This window comes from Dermacentor albipictus, chromosome 5 (genome assembly GCF_038994185.2).
Source record: "Dermacentor albipictus isolate Rhodes 1998 colony chromosome 5, USDA_Dalb.pri_finalv2, whole genome shotgun sequence".
Taxonomy (NCBI): Eukaryota; Metazoa; Arthropoda; class Arachnida; order Ixodida; family Ixodidae; genus Dermacentor; species Dermacentor albipictus.
The window spans coordinates 146,537,194-146,559,239 of record NC_091825.1 but is presented as its reverse complement, the minus strand read 5'-3'; the positions used below and the strand labels follow the sequence as shown (position 1 = coordinate 146,559,239).

General features: G+C 47.8%; 1 protein-coding gene across 3 annotated transcripts in view; it reads left to right on the top strand.

Annotated features, from left to right (window-relative positions):
* LOC135906249 (suppressor of lurcher protein 1-like) overlaps positions 1-22,046 on the top strand; it is a 495,728-nt gene that overhangs the window by 459,880 nt on the left and 13,802 nt on the right. For all 3 annotated transcript variants that reach the window (XM_065437549.2, XM_065437550.2, XM_065437551.1), the window contains 3 exons: positions 16,023-16,191; positions 18,322-18,521; positions 21,326-21,373. In XM_065437549.2, coding sequence (XP_065293621.1) covers positions 16,023-16,191; positions 18,322-18,521; positions 21,326-21,373 — 417 coding nt within the window. The remainder of the gene's footprint in view (positions 1-16,022; positions 16,192-18,321; positions 18,522-21,325; positions 21,374-22,046) is intronic.

The following is a 22,046-nucleotide window of genomic DNA, read 5'->3' as shown; positions in this document are numbered from 1 at the left end:
GCGAAGAGCGCGATAAAAGCAAGAGATAAACTTTAGAGATAGACCATAGGCGCTGATTTGTTTTGTTTGAATGCTATTCAGTATGGTTCACGCTCACTGGCTGCAGAAAGTGCGCACGTGGTACGTCGGCAAAGCTTTATCAATACCGCTGCATGACACTTCTTTGTTTTTCCTGCTTGAGCTGACCCTGCCTGCATGCGTTACGATGCTACCTTCGTAATACTGAGTTTCTAGAATATCCGTACGAGTACTACCTATCACGAAATATCGGGTTTACGGGGTAGTTAAATGGGATGATGATGGTGGTGGTGCTGGTGATTATTATGATGATAATGTTGATGACTGTTTATTGGCATCCGCCTTGAAATGGGGCGGGGACAAAGCGTCACCTAGCCCACTTGCGTTACTCGGGTATGCTAGTAGTGCTTTCCCTTCTAGCATTCTTACATACATCTCTAATCTTCTCTATCCCCTGTTGCGGCTCGAGGTGGCGTTTGGGCCAGATCCACCAAGCCCATTGACGAGCACGTCCGGTGGTAGGAATGAAGGGAAAAGTGTTTATTTTGCATTGGTTAGGCTGGCTCCAGATACGGAAGCCCACTCCATGCAGGAGCATATTAAACGTGTGAGCTCACATCAGGACACGTCAGCCGTCGGGGTCAACGCTGCGTTGACTTCTGGATGGGCGCTGATGAATGGGTGGGGTTGCCTCACGGTAATTAAGGCCCTTGGTCGTGTTTAGGCGTAACACCACCTTGTACCACTCCGTATGCCTTTAATGGATCCGATTATATCAGTCTCTTCGCTGCTTTTTTTTTTTTTTTTTCACCGGCACTCTAAACGTCTCTTGCTTATTTCGACTGCTGATTTGTTGATACTTTCGTCTACTTTCATCAGCCGCGCTGGTGGCGCCATCCTGTTACACGTAGCTTAACCACAGGGAACAGCCACAGTACGCAACTATATTATTGCAGTGACTTACCATACGCTACTTAACCGTTGCTGTAAATCGTCGGCAGCAACATGTAGTTTCTATTTACTTCGACTACAACGTGCCTACAACAATAATACATTTCTAAAGCGCTGTTTGACTACACGTCAAGATGTGTAATTAGACGCATTTTTACTGTGATCTATGCCTCCGGTATGCGTATATAGAGAATTTTAAAGATTCTAATGATTATTTTAGCATACAGCATTGCGGTTCTACAGTTACCGCTGCCCTTGCTGTCAGTCTTCGAACGCACATGCGCGGTAAACGGCGCATATGCGCTGTTGACGTCAGACAGTACTGATAACGGTAAAACAGTAATAAGTTCCATATTTTGAACACAAAAATAGAGCCATATATTATACTTGAGAACTGAACGCAGTTTGGTGACTACGTCAGCACTGAAGAATTCTGTATCCGTCTAGTCTTGGCGCCTTCAAACGATAAACATGCCTGAAAGAAAATCGCTCACATAACGCAGACAAACCGCGCATAACCTTTGAACCTCTGTTTCTCGAAATGCCAAAGCAGCCAGCAAAGCGCTAAGCGAGGGCAGTACTTGAAGCACAGCTCGGGGATTGGGTCTTTTCTTTAAAATATGCGTCTAGGTCGTACGGCATCAGTTCAAATGGCGGTGCTTGCCAACAAACCTCTCTATACATATCTCTCTTTCCTTCTAAACACTTCCAAAGGAGTTTCGTCATGCGAGAGACGTAGCTGAGCAGCTTCCTTGCTGATCCCGCTTCGAATACCCCGCGTTCACTTCGAGGCGGAAGATCGGACGAAACGAACTTCAAAGTGCAAATTCCCTTTCCTACGTACTTGTCCTTCGCTGCTTATTTTCGTGCCAGGCTTTATCGGAAGTCCACTTCAGCGCGGAGATGACGGCAGTGCCCCCTATTCGAGTCACTAGCAGACTTAATTCTATCGTATTCTTAGAGAGCGTCCGGAAGACAAGGCGGAGTCGCTCGGGAAGTAAGGGCCGTTTAATCGCACGTCGACACGTCCGCACGGCTCTCCGTCCCTTACTCTTTTCTTTACTTGTTTCTTCAATTTACTTCTTCTTCAATTTGCCAGAGTGACCCGGAAGCATCGCAGAAAGAACGTCAATCACGGACGTTTCGGGCGATTACCATAAGCGAAGGGAAGGCACAAAACGAGGAAACAAAAGGAAATGTCACCGCGTTTTTCGGCAGCGCAGCAGACGATAAAGCAACGCGAGAAGCCAGCGACTGGAACGAGAACGAAATGAAGAGGATATAATTCGTGACAGGGAGGGAGAAAGAAGAACGGGGTCCGGGGTGTAAGGAGGGGGGTCGCTTGTGAGAGGACGGGACGGCCACTGGTTATACGCGTCGCGTAGAATCGCCGCGGCGCCTGCAGCGGCGAATATATGGCTCCGTAGCCAGAACTGGCAGCTCGCAACTTTCTCGCGAAGCAGAAAGATGCGCTTCCCCGAACGAAAGTCGCCCCCCCCCCCAAAAGCCTGGCGCCATGTTTGTGTTGTGGCGGCTTTGTTTCTCGGCCCTTCGTTTCCATCTCGCCCTTGTTGCTCGGTGGCTCGGCTTCGGCGTGTGCGCAATGAAATCTGGGACCGCTGCCTGGTCGCGAGTGTTGTGGGATCTCTCACAACGTGCCTCCTCTCCTTAAGTGTTGTTCTCCCGGCGTCGAGACGAGTTCAACACGATGCGCGGAAGGGGAACGAGGAAGAAATAAAAAGAAAGAGGCGTTTCGCTCGCGATGGCATTTTCAGCTGCGGCATCCAGACAAGGCTCGTTTCTCCGGCCAGCGAATGACTCTCCGCGGCAATAATTTCTGGGCCAACAACTGCGTCTGCAGCGTTTCGAGAACCGGTAAATATGGTCGTGGCACGGCAGACGAAGAAATAGTGTTCGGAGATAAAAGCAGCCGCGAAAGAACCGCGCGAAAGGAAAGCGGCGAAAATGGGCCGCCTGGCGGCAAGACGTGCGTCGCTCGCTTCGCCTAACTTGGCAGCCGATAGTGCGAGACGCGTGAAATGCAGACCCGCTGCGCTATTACTCGTTCGGCGAACGCCGAAAGAACAGCTTTATACACGATGTTCTTTTCCTGTCGCCAAAGGCTGGTTATCACTTTTCATGTAACACTTCCTCTTGATGATGACTGCGTGCGATACCTTCTGCGTACACTGCCGATTGAGCACATCGCCCGGATTTTCCGAGTGCTCGCGCTAAGCGACAACGATCCGCGTTCTGGACGCGCCCAGATAACGACTGCCCGTGCAGAGTGGTGTATCCGAGGGTCTCCAAAACTGCACCGCTCACTAAAGTTGGTTCCTGCAAATTGTGAACGTGCTCTTGCGCTTTTCGTGTTTGCGTAGTTTCACTTATTTACTTGTGTAGTTTTTTTTTTCCCTCTCTGACCCTCTTAGCTACGCGCTCGAATCTTTCGGCGCTCGAAAAGCTGTTGCCTCCATTGAGAACGAGCAGCTTCTCTCGGTCTACCGAAAGGAAAAGAAAACAGCCTCTCGACGCGCGATCGCCCTAAAAGGACCCTTATAAGCGTTCGCGGCGGGCCTTCGTCCCTCGCCACGTTTCCTCTTCACCTCTTTGCTCTTCTTCATTCCGGTCCCATGCATCTACTTCCTCGCGAACGCGGACTGACGGCTTAGAAAGGCAGCCTCACTTTGGGACCGAGGCCTCTTCGCCGCCATTCCTTGAAAAGGAGGAATCCCTCGAGGGCCCCGAGATTTAGCGCCGCCTGGCGGTAGCAACGAGCTGCCGAGCGCGAAGTTTGTTCCTCGCGTGGAGTGCTCCAGTCACGAGGAAGAAAAACTCCCCACGGCACACCATTGGCGTCAATGCAGAGAAGACCCCTTGCGTGCATTTTTCCCCTTCCCTTTTCTTCTTTTGTGTGTGTGTGTGTGTGTGTTCGCGTGCGCGTTCTCCTCACATCCTCTCCCTCTGTCTTTCCATACGCTTCCCTGGGGTGGCGTGAGAGACCCCTGGTACTTCCGAAGCTGTCACTAAAGAGCGTATATGTGCAGCCGCTTGGAAGGGGGCCACACCGAACCGGTGGCAGTAACGAAGCAAAGTAGAAAACCCGCCTTCCGTATTCTCAAGTGTGCTTCGCTGCCTTGCACATTCGGCCAAGTATTGGCGACACCGGTCACCGTCCAAATGAAGACGAAGTATAAGCTGCGCAGTATGCGAAGTATAGCCTGTCGTGCGAAGTTTAGTAGTGCGAAGTATAACCTGTCGGTTGAACGCGGTGTCATCGCGGGGGCCCGCGTCTGCACCCTTTTCCATCTCGTAAAACGCGCCAACCGTGCGCATGAAGCTTTAAAATACAAATTGGCCGCGCCACCGCCACGAGCTTGACAAACTACCTTGCTGGAAAGCTAGCTTTGAGGCTACGAAGATGGTCGGCAGATCCAAGTTTGCCGGTGTATAGGGTTACGCTGTAAGTTCGTTGCTCTTAAAAGTGCTCTCTCGCCTAAACGCTCACTGTGCCATCTCGCCATGGCGTTTAGCGTACCGCTACCATACCGTATCGCAGCGGTAGCCGAGCTTAGCCGCAACGAGACTTCAGGAAAAGGCCCGCACTCTCTGTCTGCGACGTAGGCCTATGTTTAGATTGAAAACTGCATCCTGCGCGAAAGAAGAAGAACAACCAAATACTCTTCGGATGGGACTGCGACTGAAAATGCTTCTGAGAGCAAGTTGTCTTGCTCATCACTGTCGCCGTTTCAGGTGCAGCTCGACGAACTTGCACCAGCAAGGCGGAAAGCTACGCTTTTTGGTGACATGGCTGTATTTGCCGTAGCCTGGTATTGTGGCGCCATCCATGCTCCTAGAGTTTCACGCACATGTTTCTTCTCTTTTTATGCACTTATGTTTAGCTTTATTTGTTTTGTTTTTTTTCGTGATGAGACACGCGACGCGCAAGAGGCTTCAGTAAAGTGTATGTATATATACCTGCCATTTGTGTTGCCTGCTGCTACTTTCTTCTTCTCTTTCGTAACTTTTCCTAAATGTAGCAATGGCGTTCAATTAAAGTGTTATGCAGCGCTACAAACATCGTATCGTGCAGTTGTCCGAACGCGCATTTGGGCTACCTCCTCCGAGTCGGCTCGAAAATGCCAATAAAGAGAGCTTTCGCTTTGCACGTATTTCCCATTCCAACTCTCCAACTGTTTAAACAGCATGGTTCCTTTTTGAAGCGGCGTCCAATTACCAAAATGAGTAAAAAGTTAAAAAAAATCGTGTAGACAGTCGGCTGAACCGTACCGCACCGGATCGTTCAAACGTACATGCACATGTACAGCGGGCAGAAGTGCTCAGAATTTCGCACTGGACCCGCGCGCAATGTTTGGTTATCGGGTTATCGAATCGTAAACAAGCAACCGGGAATATCAAACGAAAACAAGAGGACAGAAGAAAGCAAATAAAAAAGAAATGTTTGCCGCATTCTCGCATGTGGGAATCCGTGCAGCCGCACACAGATGTCTCGAGGAAGCAGAAGCAAACAGGTCGGCGCGGAGCGCGAGGGTCCGAGCGACGTCGTGCCCCTCTCCCTCTGTGTATACGCACGGAATAGGCAGGCTCCGGGGAGAAGCGTGCTCTCGGGAGCAAAGTAATGCGACGCAGAAAGAGACAACAAAAGGTGGTTGCGAATGTATTGATCAAGCCGGAGCCCATTGTGATCGCAGAGTTCGAGGGGGGGGGGGGGGGGGGGAAGAGAATCGCCTTTGTTCCAAGCTGGGCGGGGACTCGCTCGTTGCTGCTTATCGTGGCAATGGAAGCGTCCATTTTTGTTCTCCGTTTTTGCTTAACGAACACCGAGATCAAAAGCATGAAAATGAGGTAATTCTTTTTCATGTTGCTGCTGGCGTAGGCATAAACAGAGGGACGCGAAGAACGAAAACTACCACGCGCTCTCTGCCTACAGAACTATATCCCCACTCTCTCCTTCTTTCACTTTCTTTTTCTTCCGCTGGTTTCTTTCTGAGTCTTTGACGCAGCTGTTTTCAACAGAAAAGGATTTAGGTATAAAAAGAAAAATATCGTCCATGTATTGAGTCAGTCCCAGAGACACTTCTTTTGTTTCCTTCCTTATGTACGTACAAGCGCTGTATCCCCATTCTCCCCTCTTCCTCCCTTGCATGTTCTTTCTTTCTTTCTTTCTTTCTTTCTTTCTTTCTTTCTTTCTTTCTTTCTTTCTTTCTTTCCAGCCCTTATGCGATCCGGCCACTTCTACCATCTTATGCTGTCAAACAGAATATCAAGGCTCATGTTGCAAAGTTTAGCAAACATGCCTGAGCCGAAAACAAAATGGCGGTGTTTCATTCGCCAGTCCTCGTGAAGTGCTGTCGCGCTCGCCTCACAAGTAACGCCGTGTAACACTCCGGGAGTTCGCGCTAAATGAGAACACCGAGTGGGCCGCGAGAACTGGTAGACCGGAACGAAATAAAATGGAAGAGCTAGAGGAGGCGATGCGCACGACGCTGGTGGAACGCGTCCGAAGTTCTCAACTCGACTGCCGCGCTGCTGCTACAGGGCTCCTTAGAGGGTCGTCTTCCCTATTCCGTTTTGATATTTCTTATTTGGCACGCATCGGCGAGGCATCGCAAGCACTTCCTCGGACTTTTCTTAAACATGCCATAATAAAGCACAACAAAAAAATAAAAGAAAGGCGCTCGCTCGGAAGCGAACGCTTCTTTAGTTGGATGGTCACGCTGAAAAGAGAACGCCCCGCACATGTGTGACAGTACCGCTTAATACGGTGCAGCATGCTGCGGGTTAACCCTGTAATAGTCAAGCGCCGTTCCGCATTAAAGAAAGCTTGAACAACTATTTCACTCCTATTCCCTGCTCTGGAGAGCACATTTGTACAGAAAAAGAAATACCATGAAATTTTATTTGAGCTTTAATTTATCTGGTACAATTAGTAATTGATTTGTTGAAATGCCCGCAACAGAAAACTCTCTCCAGCCTTTCAGAAACGCTGCTACTCCCTATACGTTTAGTATCTAGTGCTCAAATCAGAGTCTTGAGTTATAAGAGAACGTAGCATATCTGATACGCTGTGCAGTAGGGGATGTCCAAAACGTGGTGACCATGACGTGTTTCCGGCTCCAGGATCGCTTCCGGCTCATGCACTTGGCGAAGGCCTATAGCCTTTGATATCCGTTTCTGTTACTGCGACGACACGGTCGTTGGGGCATGGATTGGGACACCACCTACACAGTGTTATAGACACCCCGCGAGAAGGTGACTAAAGTCAGGAAGGAGGAAACAGAGCTAAGTTACGGCATCACCTGTACTGCACGAACTGCACTGGCCCTATTCAGCATACCTAAATTGTGCTCGTGGATTATCTGACGCTTAACTAGTTCGCGTTAGTTGAAACGCCAGGCCTTTGAATGCAAACCTATCGATAGGGTTTTTTTTGTTTTTTTCATAGGCAAGCGCAGTCTCACCGACCGTTCAATTCGCAATGGGCCCAACTTGGAGGCGAACGTTTCTGCCTATATATTCGCTTAAAGAGGATCTGCGCGTGACTCACCGGATGCTCCTCGTAAAACACCCAAATTGAGCTTTAACTGTGGTCACTTACGAAGCGATGTAACTTATAACGAGGAAAAATAAAGCTAACATCGATATATATATATATATATATATATATATATATATATATATATATATATATATATATATATATATATATATATATATATATATATATATATATATATATATATATATATATAAGCAAGTTCACCTCTCTGATGTATCGGTGCATTTTTGCTGGGCACGTCGGCACGCATTTGCTCAGCGTCTGGAGAGGTTCACTATACTTTTTTGTGTGTTACAAGGCTTTCCATATATACGTGCCCAGCAAAAATGCACCGATACTTCAGACAGGTGAACTTGCTTATCTTTCCTGTGCGCGACCGAACACTCTCCGTGTCATCTCTTCTGGAGAAGGCACGATACGGTGAAAGTTATTTGAATGGATTTTATTGATCAAACACCCTCTACAGATAAAAGGAATGCAGACAAACGAACTCCTACCCAAATCCGGCGTCCCTTAACAGCCTATATCTCGAGATTTATCCGGCTTGTTCTTGCGTGGCCTGTGGTGAGGTTGCTACTTTGCCTCATATGCTCTGAGAGTGCGGGTCGCTGGGCCCGAAGTTCAGCAAGGAAGAGTGGCACGCGCTCCTGCGTAGTCCCGTCTTTGAGGACCAAATCCTGGCCGTCCAGCGCGCCCGCGATCGGGCCGGCAGACTAGATCTGTCAGTCCCGTCGTGGGATTAGCCGGATGCGCGTTTTATCGCGTTTTGCTGGACCAAATAAAAGTTTATTCACTCACTCAATGGAATGGTCTGTGCAAGCTTAAAGAGCTGCACCAGCTCAAAAAAAAAAGGAAGCACACACAGAAATAAGAAAGCTCACTAAAAAACTATATACACAAATTCCTTATACAGAAAATTATCTGCATTACTCCATAGCAATCTGAGCCCGTATTCGCCAGGCAGTTCATCCGCTACAGCGGTGATCGTAAGGACAGGCGTAAGGACGGCGCGCATGGCATTAACAACGGCGGTCAGCCAATCACAAGCGCTTCTTCCCCGAAACGAAGAGCTTCGTTAATTCGTTCGCCGGTTTCTGCGGCCCAGAAACACATACGCTTCTTAGGCGCGGGCACACTTTCAATATGCAAATTATTCGCATCTTCATTAATCGAACCGCAAGATGCAAATTAACCATGCTTTACTGCGAAAAGGAACGCTCCCTCGGTCAACCATTAAGAAGACAACGGCGTGTGTGGCTCGCGTGCGTAAGTTCTGAAAACGAAGCAATCGGGGGCCAAATTAACGGCGTTCCTTTTTCTTTTCCCGTTTCTCACTTGGGCAAAGGGAGGGGGGATTGTTTATCTTTGGCTCGCCGTCTTCGTTAACCCCTTCTGGTACTGCGTGGCCAAGTGTGCGCGCCAACGGAATGCCTCGAAATGAGCAGCACTAAATAACTCATTATGTACACTCACCTTCATACTTAACCCTAGCGCGCATTAGGCGCGCCTTTTTGCTTCTCCTGCTAAGGTCGCTGTGGGCTTCTGATTGGGGCGCCTTGGATGGTGCAGTAGCTTGTTGCGCCTTCTTCGCGAAGCAGTCGATGTTTGCTCATTACAACCTGTGCTTGCCAAAGTTCAGAAGCTATATATGTGTGTCTTCATTGTTCGGGATTAAGCGCATGCGGAGGCCGCACAGTGCGAAAGAGACGCCGCTTGCAAGGAAAGGCAGGGAAGACAAGAGCGCTGTCTTCCAACTGAATGCTAAGTGAGAACTACTGAAACTTCTGAGGACCAAGTATTCATACTGAAACATAAAAAAAGAGAACGAAAACCTAGAAAGAGAGACCAAGATGATACAGGCAGAACGATGACGAAAGCATACAGCAGTCCTGTCTAGAGTTAGGCAGAAAAGGAAAGGCAGGGATAATAACCTTGCTGCAACTGGTTCGCTGCATACTCCACATTAGGGGAAGGTGATTCCTACCCAGATCGCACGCAACTATAGTTACGTACAATCTATAGATAGGCAAATTCATGCTTAGAGCGACAGATTCCTGGCTCGCAAAAGCGTGCTAAACAGTAATAGAACGCATTCTCTCTAAAATTTACGGACTATCGACACATCTCAGAGTTATTGAGTTTCGGAATTTTCGTATTTTTTTCGTAATCCCTGCATGGTTTACCCCGTTGTTACATGCGTTCTACTTGTGTTAGCTGTATTTCGGTTGCGTGTAGTTGTCGTGTTGTATTCTTTCTGAAATATTGCTAGTGACATTTAATTTATGATATATGCTGTTTTCGTCGATGTCCCTCTCTGTCTGTCTTTTCACTTGACGTAATAACCGACCATAAGCGCTTTAGGAATAGTATGATCGTAATGTTGACAGTCATTATCATCACATGCATTATCATTGCCATCGCGATAATTAAGAGGTTAACGATTAGCGGTTCCTTTTTCGGTTTGATCGATCACAGTTCAGCGTATTTAGCTTTTCTTCTTTTTTTGCAAGCGCAAACTCGTTACTTGTTTTATTACGTGTTCATTGTACGTTACCGTGGATCTTCAACGAGGCGCACGCTGCAGATACACGTATGTCGGAGTTACACGTAAACTGTTTATTGGGCGGACGTATGCCCTTTACACCATGATCAACAACTGAGTTGCGAAACCTCAAAGCGCGATCGCCAGCGTACGTCGAGTTGAACGATGGTGCTATCACGTTGTCTTCCCGTTTACAGGGATGTCATTGTACATTCTAGACTGCCTTGAAATATCCGGCCAAGTTCGAGAAAATTCCAAAGTTATCGGTTGTCACTTGCATGCATACAGTGATTACACGTGCCCGTGTCTTTCTAGATCTGACTGCGACATTCGAAATGGAAAAAATACGGTGACGTCGAGCGTGTTTATCCCGTGCGACAACGTAAGCATCGTAACGTGCATCTCTCCCTTAATGCGACGAAATATGTACAGGCGCGGAGAAAAATAACTGGAACACGGGAGCTAAGGCGGAATTGGCCCAACTACATCCCAGGGCACTCTTCTATAGCAGCCACGGGGAGAAGCAAGAAACTGCATCACACACGCACGCAGACCGGCACTCTTGAAACGGTTGCACCCTTTGGGGTGTATATTTGTCCCACAACAATAATCGTCATCTGCCTTGCTTGCGTTTCCTTTCCTGAAAACTCGGCGCTCGCTACTTGCCTGTCGAGAATGCTGCGACACACTGATAAGGCGAATGCCGTTCGTGACTGGAAAGTACCGTGCTCGCAGCGTTAAAAAAAGGAAACGCGGGCAGCACGGATGACGATTATTGTTGTGGGACAAGATACGCCCCAAAGGGTGTAAATTTTTCTAAGAGTGAGCGCTCACAGCCAGTTTCAGCTTCGCGATCTGTTTCTCGATTGGATCGGGGCGCGCCTGGACCAACGTTTGCTTTAGCCCGATGCTTTCAGCCAAGCCCAGTCTATAGCCATGTGCTATCCGAGGGCCGCTATGTATAGTACGTATTGCTCCGTTCTCTAAGCACACACGCACCCTGTTAAGTCAGCAGCTGGACGCATGTGTGCGAATGAGCGGTCACGCTTCCTTTAATCGTTGATCAGTTGATGAGCGATCAGTGCAAGATCAGTGATGAGCGATCAGTTTATCAGCGACCTGCGAAATCGCAACGTCTTAAATCTGTTTCTTCCACTCGCTACATCGGCTGCTCGCGACGCCCCTGCTGTTGACACGCAAACTTCAGCGCTGGTCCAGCGTATACGTAGAGCCCACGTTGCACGGTTTTATTGAGACGGAGCGAAGTGCCCTCGAATGTGTGAGACACTCATTCCACGCTGCGCTGCGCGTATTCAAAGGGCACGTTTCTCCGTCTGCGAAAGTTCAGTATATATGTAGTGCGAGAACATATGTCGATGCGATTCATTCGTTACTCGCCTTTTATTCGGTCCAGCGAGAAGTGGCATCAAAACACATTCTGCTCGGTAGTGAAAGGAAAGAAACTGTGATGTTTTCGAGCTGACTGCATTTGCTTCGGTCGAGTGCTTTTCGTCGAACTTTTTTATTCTTTCGCCAAAAACATCGCAACCTTTTAAGGGTTATTGATACTTTCTGGGAAGTTTGCGAGAGCGTTCTCAAAAAGTGTGGTGGTGGTGGTGATATAAACAAAATATACGATGTTTACTTTTAGCAGCAAGCTTAAAGCGTTTATCGCGCCATATGCAATAATGCTATCTTCGCTCGTTCGAAACCACTTTAATGCATGCAGCATCAGAATTCTGTGACGTTCAAATGCATGTAACCTGCTAAGTTCGTTCGCTTTCTTTTCAGTCTTGGTAGGCCTAAGGTGCGGTAATTTGTAAATGAATGTGAACATTCATAGCGATGTGAGTGTCTGTTAATACGAATCTACTTTTTTTCGGTTGACCGTTTATTTAGGTTATAACTAGACTATTCCACCGGTGATGTCACAGATTACGCGTTTTTTTTTCTACTAATTACGGATCCTTCCACCCGCAGAGGGGATTACAAATGTTGAGCACGTGAACTTTTCTCCTTCTCTCGTACGTAACGTATTTTTATATACTCCATTTAACTAGCCTCAGCCAGCTGTTGACAGTATTTGGGACCGGACAATCTCTCCGGTGCGGTGATTTCATCATACAGCGACGCCACCGGTATTTCTTCCGCCGTGGTTTCTGGCTTGGTGGGCCTCTCATATAAGTGGCACACTGCGAATGTCCAATCACTTATGCTATGAGAAGCTTTATTTTAATTTGCTGTCTGCTTCTACGCCCGCCTTAAACGTGATGCGATGCGTACGTAACGCGCAATAACGGCAGCGACATGTTCGGGCGAAGCGTTCTCTTACGCCTGACTTCCAAGTTTCTTTGAACTTGCACAGCAGCCAGACCTCGAGCACTCCTTGCGGAAACGGTCAGCGTTATCTACTCGCGCGATTCAGTGTACGTGCCTCGCGTTTCGGTGGCGCAATCGTTTCAGCCGTCTGAGATTTCAGCCCCCGTGAAAACGACACCCTCTGCGCGCCGTGCTGTACGGCGAAAAGCGTTGCATGCGTGAACCTCGCTAGCCGCGCTCCGATCCCAAAACGCTCCTTTCCCGTTCATCCCGAGGAGTGGCCTGTTGTTTCCACCGGCGCCGCTCGCACGGGATCCCGGGTGTGCATATTTTACGCTCCGCCGGGTGCTTCCTGGGAGTAGACCGAGAGAGCGCGGCCATTTTTATTCGCATCAGGCCAGTTCCCACGCCGTCGGAGGGAAGGCTCCTGACAGCTCGCAGGGACATGCAACGTTCGTGAATAATATGCGCGCTAATCGAGCCGAGTTCTTTCGCTTCTTTGTTTTTCTCTCTCCGGCAGGATCTAATAACCGCTGCAGTCTCATGAAGATGGCAAGTGTTCACCACGTGCGGAAACGCGGAAGCGAGTCGCCTGCTTTCCATAAGCTATGTGCGGACGTAACGTCGCACTCGCGCTGCTTAACTGTCCTGTACTTCCCCTGGACGTCCGCTCAAGTGACTTATTTAAGAGACTAAAGCAGAGAGGTCTGCCGAAGAAGCTTTCTATGTAGCCTGCTACTCCGCATAGGGACAAGGTAGAACGGCGGGGAAGGCACGTACCTCTACTCTATAAGTAACCACGAATAAAAGCAGTATGCCACACGCCACTTTACCCATTCAAAGCATAGCGAGAACGCTTCCGCATTGGGCAACTGTATGCGGGTGCCACTCTCTCTCTCTCTCTCTCTCTCTCTCTCTCTCTCTCTCTCTCTCTCTCTCTACGTTTGTTACCGTTGTTTAAGCTAAAGAGCACCACTCACCTTTAGGATGTGAAATTGCGCACCTTCCGTAAAATCTGTCGTGCTTACGTGCAAGGCTTCCTCGTCCGGTAATAAATCACAGCGGCGTGTAACGCTCCCTCTGTAACGCTCTCTCTACTCAGCGTGTAATGCTGTCTGACCGTGTTCTTCCTTCGAGGTCTCGCTTTCGCGAAAATCTCAGTGCAGTTCCTGTGTTTTCACTCGCTCTAATTTGTAGTAACTTGTAATTATTAAGTTCAGCACGCACAGTGCTGTATTCCTTATTTCTTTCTGTGCGCATCTCATGGGCGTTGCAGTGTCTTCGAATTATCATTGCCGACAACCAGCTTCATAGTAATTCGTTATCGACGTCGTTACATGTCCATTTGCCACGATTTGCTTTGTTTCATTGCTTTTCTGCGGAAAGGAAGCGCGTTGGCCAGGTGGCTTAGCGCCTTATGCTTCCATCCTTGGTTTGTGAACAATGAACCAGATCAAAGTTATTTTATATTATCTGTACCTTACAAACAGGAGTACCCTTGAAGCTTTTAGTCGAAGGTGTTTCTTTGTGCTGAACGCAGTTTGGCACCTTTCTGTATAGAAAACAGGGAAGCATTCTTAAGTGGCTGCTGGAGAGAGAGAGGGAGAGAGAGATTTCTTAGTGCCAGCAATCGCGGGATGGACGCTCCTCCCTCCGCCTAGCAAACGGCCGAGATCCCCTGGGCCTCAGCGGCTGCTTCGGCTAGCTGAACAGCCCAGACCTGCTGGAGATGTTTGCTTAATCACGCCTACCATGTCACTTCAATCCGAAAAATCTGAGGATATCTAAGCACTCCTTATGAGTTGTGAATGCGAAAGCATTAATGTCCAATTGAACGTTGCTGAGCAGCCCTTCGAGTTATGTTCTGCGAGTAATGTTTTCGAGTTTTGCTGAGGGGCATGTTATCGAGTATCGCAAAAAATTGGAGCGTTTCTTTTCTTCATTTTTTTTTATTTTTGCAGTTTCTACGTTCGCACCGTACTGCCTGGTCGAGTGCATTAATTGCATCGAATTCCTACACAAGGACAGTGCCCATACACATGATCTGCTGTGGCTGAATGCGGCGCCTGATCGAGAGCTCGGACCGCGCGCGCAAGCCTCGACAAAACAGAGCGAGCGAAACGGAACACCTTCTGCCGCCATAGCGCACCAAGCCACGCGTGAGGGAAGAGGGCATCGCCGCGACGTGCATCTGCCACTTCGTTCGTTTTGCTGCGTTCTTCCGCTTCCTTGCTTCGTCTGCAGTGTACTGGCCTGGACGGCCACGTTTCGCTACTGCCTCGGTTGTGGCCGCAGACGACGTAGATGCTAGCGGTACGTGCTGCCGGATCCAACAAACAGCAGCAGCCTGCGGTGCCAACGCCCCATGCCACCGACATCCTGCGCGATGAGAGACCACGGAAGCAGGAGCGGCCACCATGGCCGGCAGCAGGAAAGCCCAGTAGGGGAGAGAGAAGCACATCCCGACGAGGCCCTCTACCCACACGCAACGCCTGGCGCGCTATCGTTTAGCAGGCGTTCCCTTTCGCCCTCTCTGCTCCGTCGAGGCGCGCTCGTGACGTGGCGTCGCAGCCAATGGGAATTTAGGTGCCGTTTCGCTGCTACAGACGCCGGCTTTTTTTGTTCGCCCGATGGGCCACTTGATGTTTTCGCATAAATAACCCACTCCTACACAGCGCATACGGTAACAAGAAACTAGAGTGTCTGGCTCAGGTCGGTGTCTCGGAGGAAGATTACTAGCGTCTCCTGTGCGCGCAAAGCACTAGTAACGCTGCTTCAACGTCCAAGAATGTGATACAACTCGAAGGAGCTGCCACGTGTATGTAAAGCTGATGTAATTACTGCTCTTGCGGTCGCAGAGCGCGTGTAGTCGCACAAAACATGCTGGAAGTCCCCGTGCAGTGCTGTCCACGCTATACAGCGGCGCTCGCGCGAATCGCAGTTTGTGCAAGAGGTGGTTGTGTAGGCGACGTTTAAACGAGTACGGTACAGACATACACGGCCACGTCTTTGTAAAGGTAGTTCGCACTGTCGTCATTGTGGCCGTCATCTTGGGGTGCCAGCACGTCGAGAAGCTGCGTAAATAAGAAACTTGACAGCACGACAGGCACGCCTTGCGTCAAGCAGCAAATCGGCAGCAGCGATAATCCATGGGGAAACGGTCACCATCAAAAAGCAGAAAAAAAATAAAATGGGTGTGTGAATGGTGGTGCACTGACGTCATGATGGCCGCCATAAGCGGGTACTAAAAGGGTGAGCGGATGCGTGCTTTACGTCACGTAAAAACTATATATCTATAAAGGAGAGTGTTTTATAGATATTTTTAATAGTCTTCATCGTGGCCCCCACCTTAGGGTACTAGCGCGTCGAGAAGCTGCGTAAACAAAAAATGTGGTGCCACGTTAGTAGGAAAGGCGCGTTTTGCACCGAGCGATGAATCGATAACACTGTTACTCCGGTGAAAACGTTCTCTGTAAAAAAAAAAAAAATCGAAAACGATGTACGCACGATGACAGGGTACAGTGACATTATCATGGCCGCCATGTTTGGGTACTACGAGAAGCTGCGTCTGTGATGTCAGAATGAAACTTCCTGATCTGCTTTGCCACGCAGTGTGCACCTTCATCTACAACAGCTCGGAGGTGTCCAATGGCACGTTCTCGACGCCCAACTACCCGGGCGTCTACCCACGGGACACCGAGTGCCACTACCTCTTCTACGGCAAGAGCAACGAGAAGATCTACATCGAGTTCGCGTACTTTGACGTCGAAGGCGTGCCCCCGTACGTATTCTACTTGACATATCGATAGTTGGCTCGCCGTAATTATAAGGTACTAACTGCTCACAGCTGGACAAAGGAAGGGAGTTCCAAGTCCCTAAACTACTCTAATTATGGACTCTATAGGGTAACGTTTAGTTTATACTGATAGTTGTTCCTTTCTAAATATTTTCATTCCTTCTGTGCGAGTCTACCGCTTGCACAAAAAATAAAGCCCAAGTTTTATTCTTTTTTTTTCATCTTCAATTTCGCCTCAAATAGCCGCATCCCTGGCATACGTTTGACGCCATGGATTTCAAGACACCCTCGCATATGCCGTTTTCGTGGACCATGCTGTAACATTACTCTATCCCGAACCCAATGTAGTCCTTCTGTGGTAAAAATAAAATAGTTGCAAACGCCAGTAGACGCTGCCAAAATGCATAGTCACATTGAATGAAAGTCAAGGCGCCGTCGCCACATGTCTCGTTTTCACGCTCTGTCCAGCCTACCAAGCTTTCTTTCACTGTGATAAAGACGCATTTTGTAAGCTCTAAATGTATTTTGCAACTCTAATGTAATTCAATTTGCATTGTTAATATAGGGATAATAAATTAAAATATATGAATGTGTTCCGCTTATTCAATACAATGAGATCACCCACTCCGTTAGATGAAGCTTGGTAAGCCGGAAGACATGCCAGAACAAAGAATGGGTGGCTGACGCCACCATGGAGTTCTCGCACCAGATCGATGCGACGTCATGGATTCTGACAGCGACTTTTCGGGTCATGACATCTTTTTTATCAGTTAAAGACTATATTGCATTCCAAGGAAACCATCGACTCAACCTGGAAAATTTTGAAAACTTTGCCTTCTTCAAAACAGGAAATACGTCAAAATACGTGGCCTTCATTTTCATGTGTAATTATTATTATTATTATTATTATTATTAGTAGTAGTAGTAGTAGTAGTAGTAGTAGTAGTAGTAGTAGTAGTAGTAGTAGTAGTAGTAGTAGTAGTATTTCCCTATCATCAATGCAGGTTTTAGAAGGTGTGAGCCTTAAAAGCGCTAAACGCTGCACGTGGGTTATTATTGAATCTTTTTTTCACCATAGACAAAAATAGAGTTCTAAAATAAATTATCCCAAAGTAATGCATGGGCTGTCAGGGAAGCCACAATGGGAGGCTCTGGGTTAACTTCACCCTTCCCTACTTCCACCTGTCCCTCAGGACTTGGTGGGGGAGGGTTTTTAACGTGCACCCATATATATGTATATGTACGCGACCCTTTGCATACACGAATGCGAAAAGATGAGCGCAAATTAGGCTAACTCGTCGTGTCGTCTTGTTAGCGTACTACTTCATGTCCTTCTTTTCGTATTCACGAACATGAACCTACTCGCCCAACAACTTACCTCGCTGAGCGTTGGCAGATTCCGCTCCATCAGAGAGCGACCGCAGTGGCCGGGAATCAGAACCGCGACATTGCGCTCGGCCGCGTAACGCCATTGCCACTTAGCCAGCAAGGTGTGCCTATGAAAAGCTTAGTTTTGACCGGCCAATGTGAACCTACTTAGGGCGTGTTCTAATACTCGCTGTAGACGGCTAAATAAACAGCGAAATAGACATAGCACGCATATCAAGTCCCGTTCCAGTTCTGACGAAGCCGACAGAGAGAGTAGCTTCGTGATGAGAGCATCGAAGTCGAGAACGATGCAGATTACTTTGGCTGTGCAAACAAGACGGCAGCTGAGCTGCGTGCTTAAAATCCTGGCGGGAACGTCGTCTGCGCACTACAAGACGTTGTCAGGCAAGTAAGCTACGTTGGCTGGACACACGCTTTGTCAGTGTTTCGCTTCCGCGCTATTGCTCTCTGGCTATTTATCGACAGGCTCAAACTGCTACGTTGCGTTTTTGTAGGTTCTCACATGCAAAGCTTTAAAATACAGCGATTTTTCTGACGACATGATATGGCGTCATGTCGCAGAGACGTGTTTCAAATGATTTCGGTTACACGGACTCCAGGCTGCCTTCTTAGCTAGCAGTCAAATTAAGCCGGCTTCAACGTCTGCATGAATTCGAGTGCACCCGTAGTGTTCGGTGTCCTTTCTTTTTTGAGAACAAGGTGTGCCTTGTTCCTCCACGGTTGCAGGTGCCTCTCGGACACGGCGAGCGACTACGTGGAGTTCTCCAACTTCCGCACGGTGGACCGCAAGATCCCGCGCCACTGCGGCAACCTGCGACCGACAAAGATCGAGTCCGACGCCGACTTCTTCCGCGTCTCGTTCAAGTCCAACGACAAGTTCGACGGCACCGGATTCGAGGCCTTCTACCAGTTCAGAAACAACCCCGGTGCGTCTTTCCACAACGTGACTTGCTCTTGATACCTATAGCAGGCCCATGTTCCCCATTGCCTTTCAGTTGAGGCGCAGTGCTAAACGAGTACAAAAAGAACTGTAAAAATGCAAAAAATTGGGGCGCCGATGGACAACTGAGGATTTTAGGGTGCGCTGGTCGACATATGGAGTGTCCCAGTTAACACCAAAGCAAGTTTAGAAATGAAGCGAGGCCTTCTGTGGAGATAGAGCTAACTGTATGCCTTCAGCAACCTGCCGGAAGAGTATCCAATATTCATGGCGTGAATCTCAATACATGCAGTGTTTTTCTTGTTGTTCTGGGTAAAGTGTGCAATACTGATTAATTGAGAAACTCCTTATTTATTAACTTTATGACCTCAATGCAGATTCAAGGTTTGCCGATTAGATATGAGGACATAAACTAAAGTTATTTGCGAAGCGTTACCGTTTGCGTATAGCTTTTTCGTCCTTGCTTAAGCAAATGCCCGCAGAACCTATAAGAAACCGCCGTGGCCCACTACCTACGTGTCTCAGCGGCTTTCTTTCTGTCCTACAAAGCGACAAGTTTAGACGAATCCATGCACAGCCCATCGTGCTCACGTATACATCAGTCAGTATACGTGAGCATGATGGGTCAGTATACTGGCGGCTCATGCACTAACTCCAGGCTCTTCTCTCAGTATTCTTAGTGTATATACCTCTGTTAATAAAGGAGCAAGGCTACGATCGTTCTCAAGAGAGAACGTGGCGAACGAAAGCAGACTTCTTTACGACAGTGAGGCGATGCACGGCCAGAAGTAAATATTTATTGCTTTCTCTTTATGTGGTATCTCAACGTTCATGTAAGCACACTCCTCGTCGGGAACATATGCAGTCATTGTCAAACTAAACCCGAACACGCCTTAAGCGCCCTCTTGCTTCTCCTGTGGAGGATGGTGGGTATTTCCGGTTGGTGTGCCTTGAATGGGTACTACATTAAGAAGAAGCTTCAGCTCCGAGGCGGCTCCTATTTTCTCGGCCAACTTACCTATTCAAATGTATGTAAAACGCAGAAATTCTGTCACTCTACAACCAGAGAACCGATTTCAATGAAGTTTCTCTCATTTAATAGAAAATGCCGAAATCTACCAACTGTAGGAAACAAAATTTCCAATAAGGAATCGTAGTGTTTTTTTAATGTTACCAAAATTTGGTAACCTGGTAAGATTCATGCACTAAATTCACAAATCTGTAACTCTGCACTAACCTTAGATGTATCGATATGTGCAGAATAAAAGATAGTGATACACTTTAAAGCGAAGCTTTTTTTGCGAGCGCCCCTGCGCATCTTTCGCTTACCGTGGCTGCCGCCTACTGCTGCTGCTCGTGCGTTCTCGCAGAATAGCTCACATTCGGCTGCGTGACGGCGGCACCATCTAAAAGCGATGGCTGACGCTGCTTCGCCCGCAGCAGTCGGAGGTAGGTGGGGTTAGAATCCGGCCGGCGCATGCGGACCGTTGGTCGCTAGTGGTACGGGAGAGGGGGCTGCGACGGGACGGGACAGAGGGTGCCGGAGCAGTTGGCCTCACGCTGCGTATGCGTTGCGCCACCTGGCAACCAAACGCATGGACGGTCGCATCTGCGCCTCCGAGGGGAGGTCGGGTATAACAAACAACTGGCACAGAAAGCCAGCTTCCCTCTTTTAAGCTCTAAAACGTTGGGCTGGTTGCGCTCAAAGGTTCATATAACGCATTGCAGAGCTCCTCGTTCAGGGCAACCTTGAGCCAGATGAGAGAGAAAGGGCGCGTGAAGACTACCTCGTAAGATTCGCTTTATGTTTATTTTCCAACAGGGCACGTTGCATCGGCTGCATTTTTGTTACTGAGTTTGGAGTTGTAGACTTCGTGCATGGGCTGCTCTCTTTAAACATTCTTCTTTATCATTTTTCCTCAATTTTAATACCTAGGTCAGAAATCTGCTTGCTATAGCCACACAGCGCTTGGAGTTCACCATTTTACGGAGTTAGGTCGCTCTCACTTTTACCTTGGATATATAGAGCTACATCCCTGCAGTCATGAAACACACAAAGGAAAGATACACATGCCTTTAGACGAATATTTCTTTGCCTACTTTCCCTAGTTTGGCGTGGCTGCCTCGCTCCAGTTGCGTCCTTCATTGTCTCTCTCTCTCTCTCCCTCCCTCTCTCTCTCTCTCTCTCTCTCTCTCTATATATATATATATATATATATATATATATATATATATATATATAAATATATATATATATATATATATATATATATATATATATATATATACACACACCCACCAATTGGCTTATATCACCCTTATATGCAGACCAAGTATGTGCACCTCTGTTCCGCCTACCACACAGAAATGACTTCTTACATAAAACCTAACCATTTAATAACGGCTAAAGTACGAGCACATCGAACTGTTAATGGAATGGAAAATTATATTTACGTCGTTCATTTATTAACCTTAGTTTCTTTCATTGAGGGCCTGAGTATGTGCCATTAGGGGTGTGCTCGTTCTTGGCCACTCCTTCAGAATGGGCACATCCCGCCATGATTCTCGCACGAAACTTGTGCTTCAAAATGTCAAACACAAGAATAAAAGAAACTAAGTGCATAGGTAAAGCTTTGAATATATAGGTATTCGTGTTTTATGGACGTGTTTGTATGGCTTTCAATAACGCTGATGTACCAGCAAAGCAGCGAAAAGCCGAGAGCGTGACTGAATCTATCAGCCGAACGTCACCGTGGACTCTAATGTTCGCTGTTCTTGTTGATCTTGCAGACCCTTTCACCGTTCGACAAGTCTCTGCTGTGCATAACAAGCAGAATGGTAAGTGATGAATAAAGCCTGCTCCTTCATGGAGTAGGTAGCTGTTTCGTGTGCGAGCATTTGCACCTTGTTTAATCGGAGAGTTAGAAAAAAACTAATCCTAGAGACGAAAACTAATGCTAACGTTTTTTTTTATTATTATTGCGCTACACACTAAACATTTTAACACCCTTAAGGGTGTAAATCAGTTTGTCGCCAGACGAACACCCTAAGGGTGCTGTTGTCTACACCCTACAGTTGGGGTGCCATTATAGCACCCTAGAGGAAGGGTGTCCTGCAAAATAAATTTAGGGTGCAAGGGTGCTCGTCCAAATTAACACCCATCTGTGTGGGTGTTGGAAGGGTGTACACGCTTTTATTTCTGGCGTGTATGGAAGGCAGCTTCGGCAGTACACACCTTCAATTACTACTATGTACAGCGATCCACGCGCAACTATTGCGTGTGCCAGAAGGTTCAAGTTCGGCTACCAAACGCACCGTCGAACAGCCGGCCTTAAAGCATCGATGGGCATACACAACACCTATACGTGTGGATCACATTACATATTAGTAATTCATGGTGTATATTGGAAAACCTGTCTTCGCTGCACAAATACAAGCTAGCAAACTTGACACTTTTGAGCATGTATATCAACACCAAGGCTATCACGATTTCCATATCCAAATAACATGC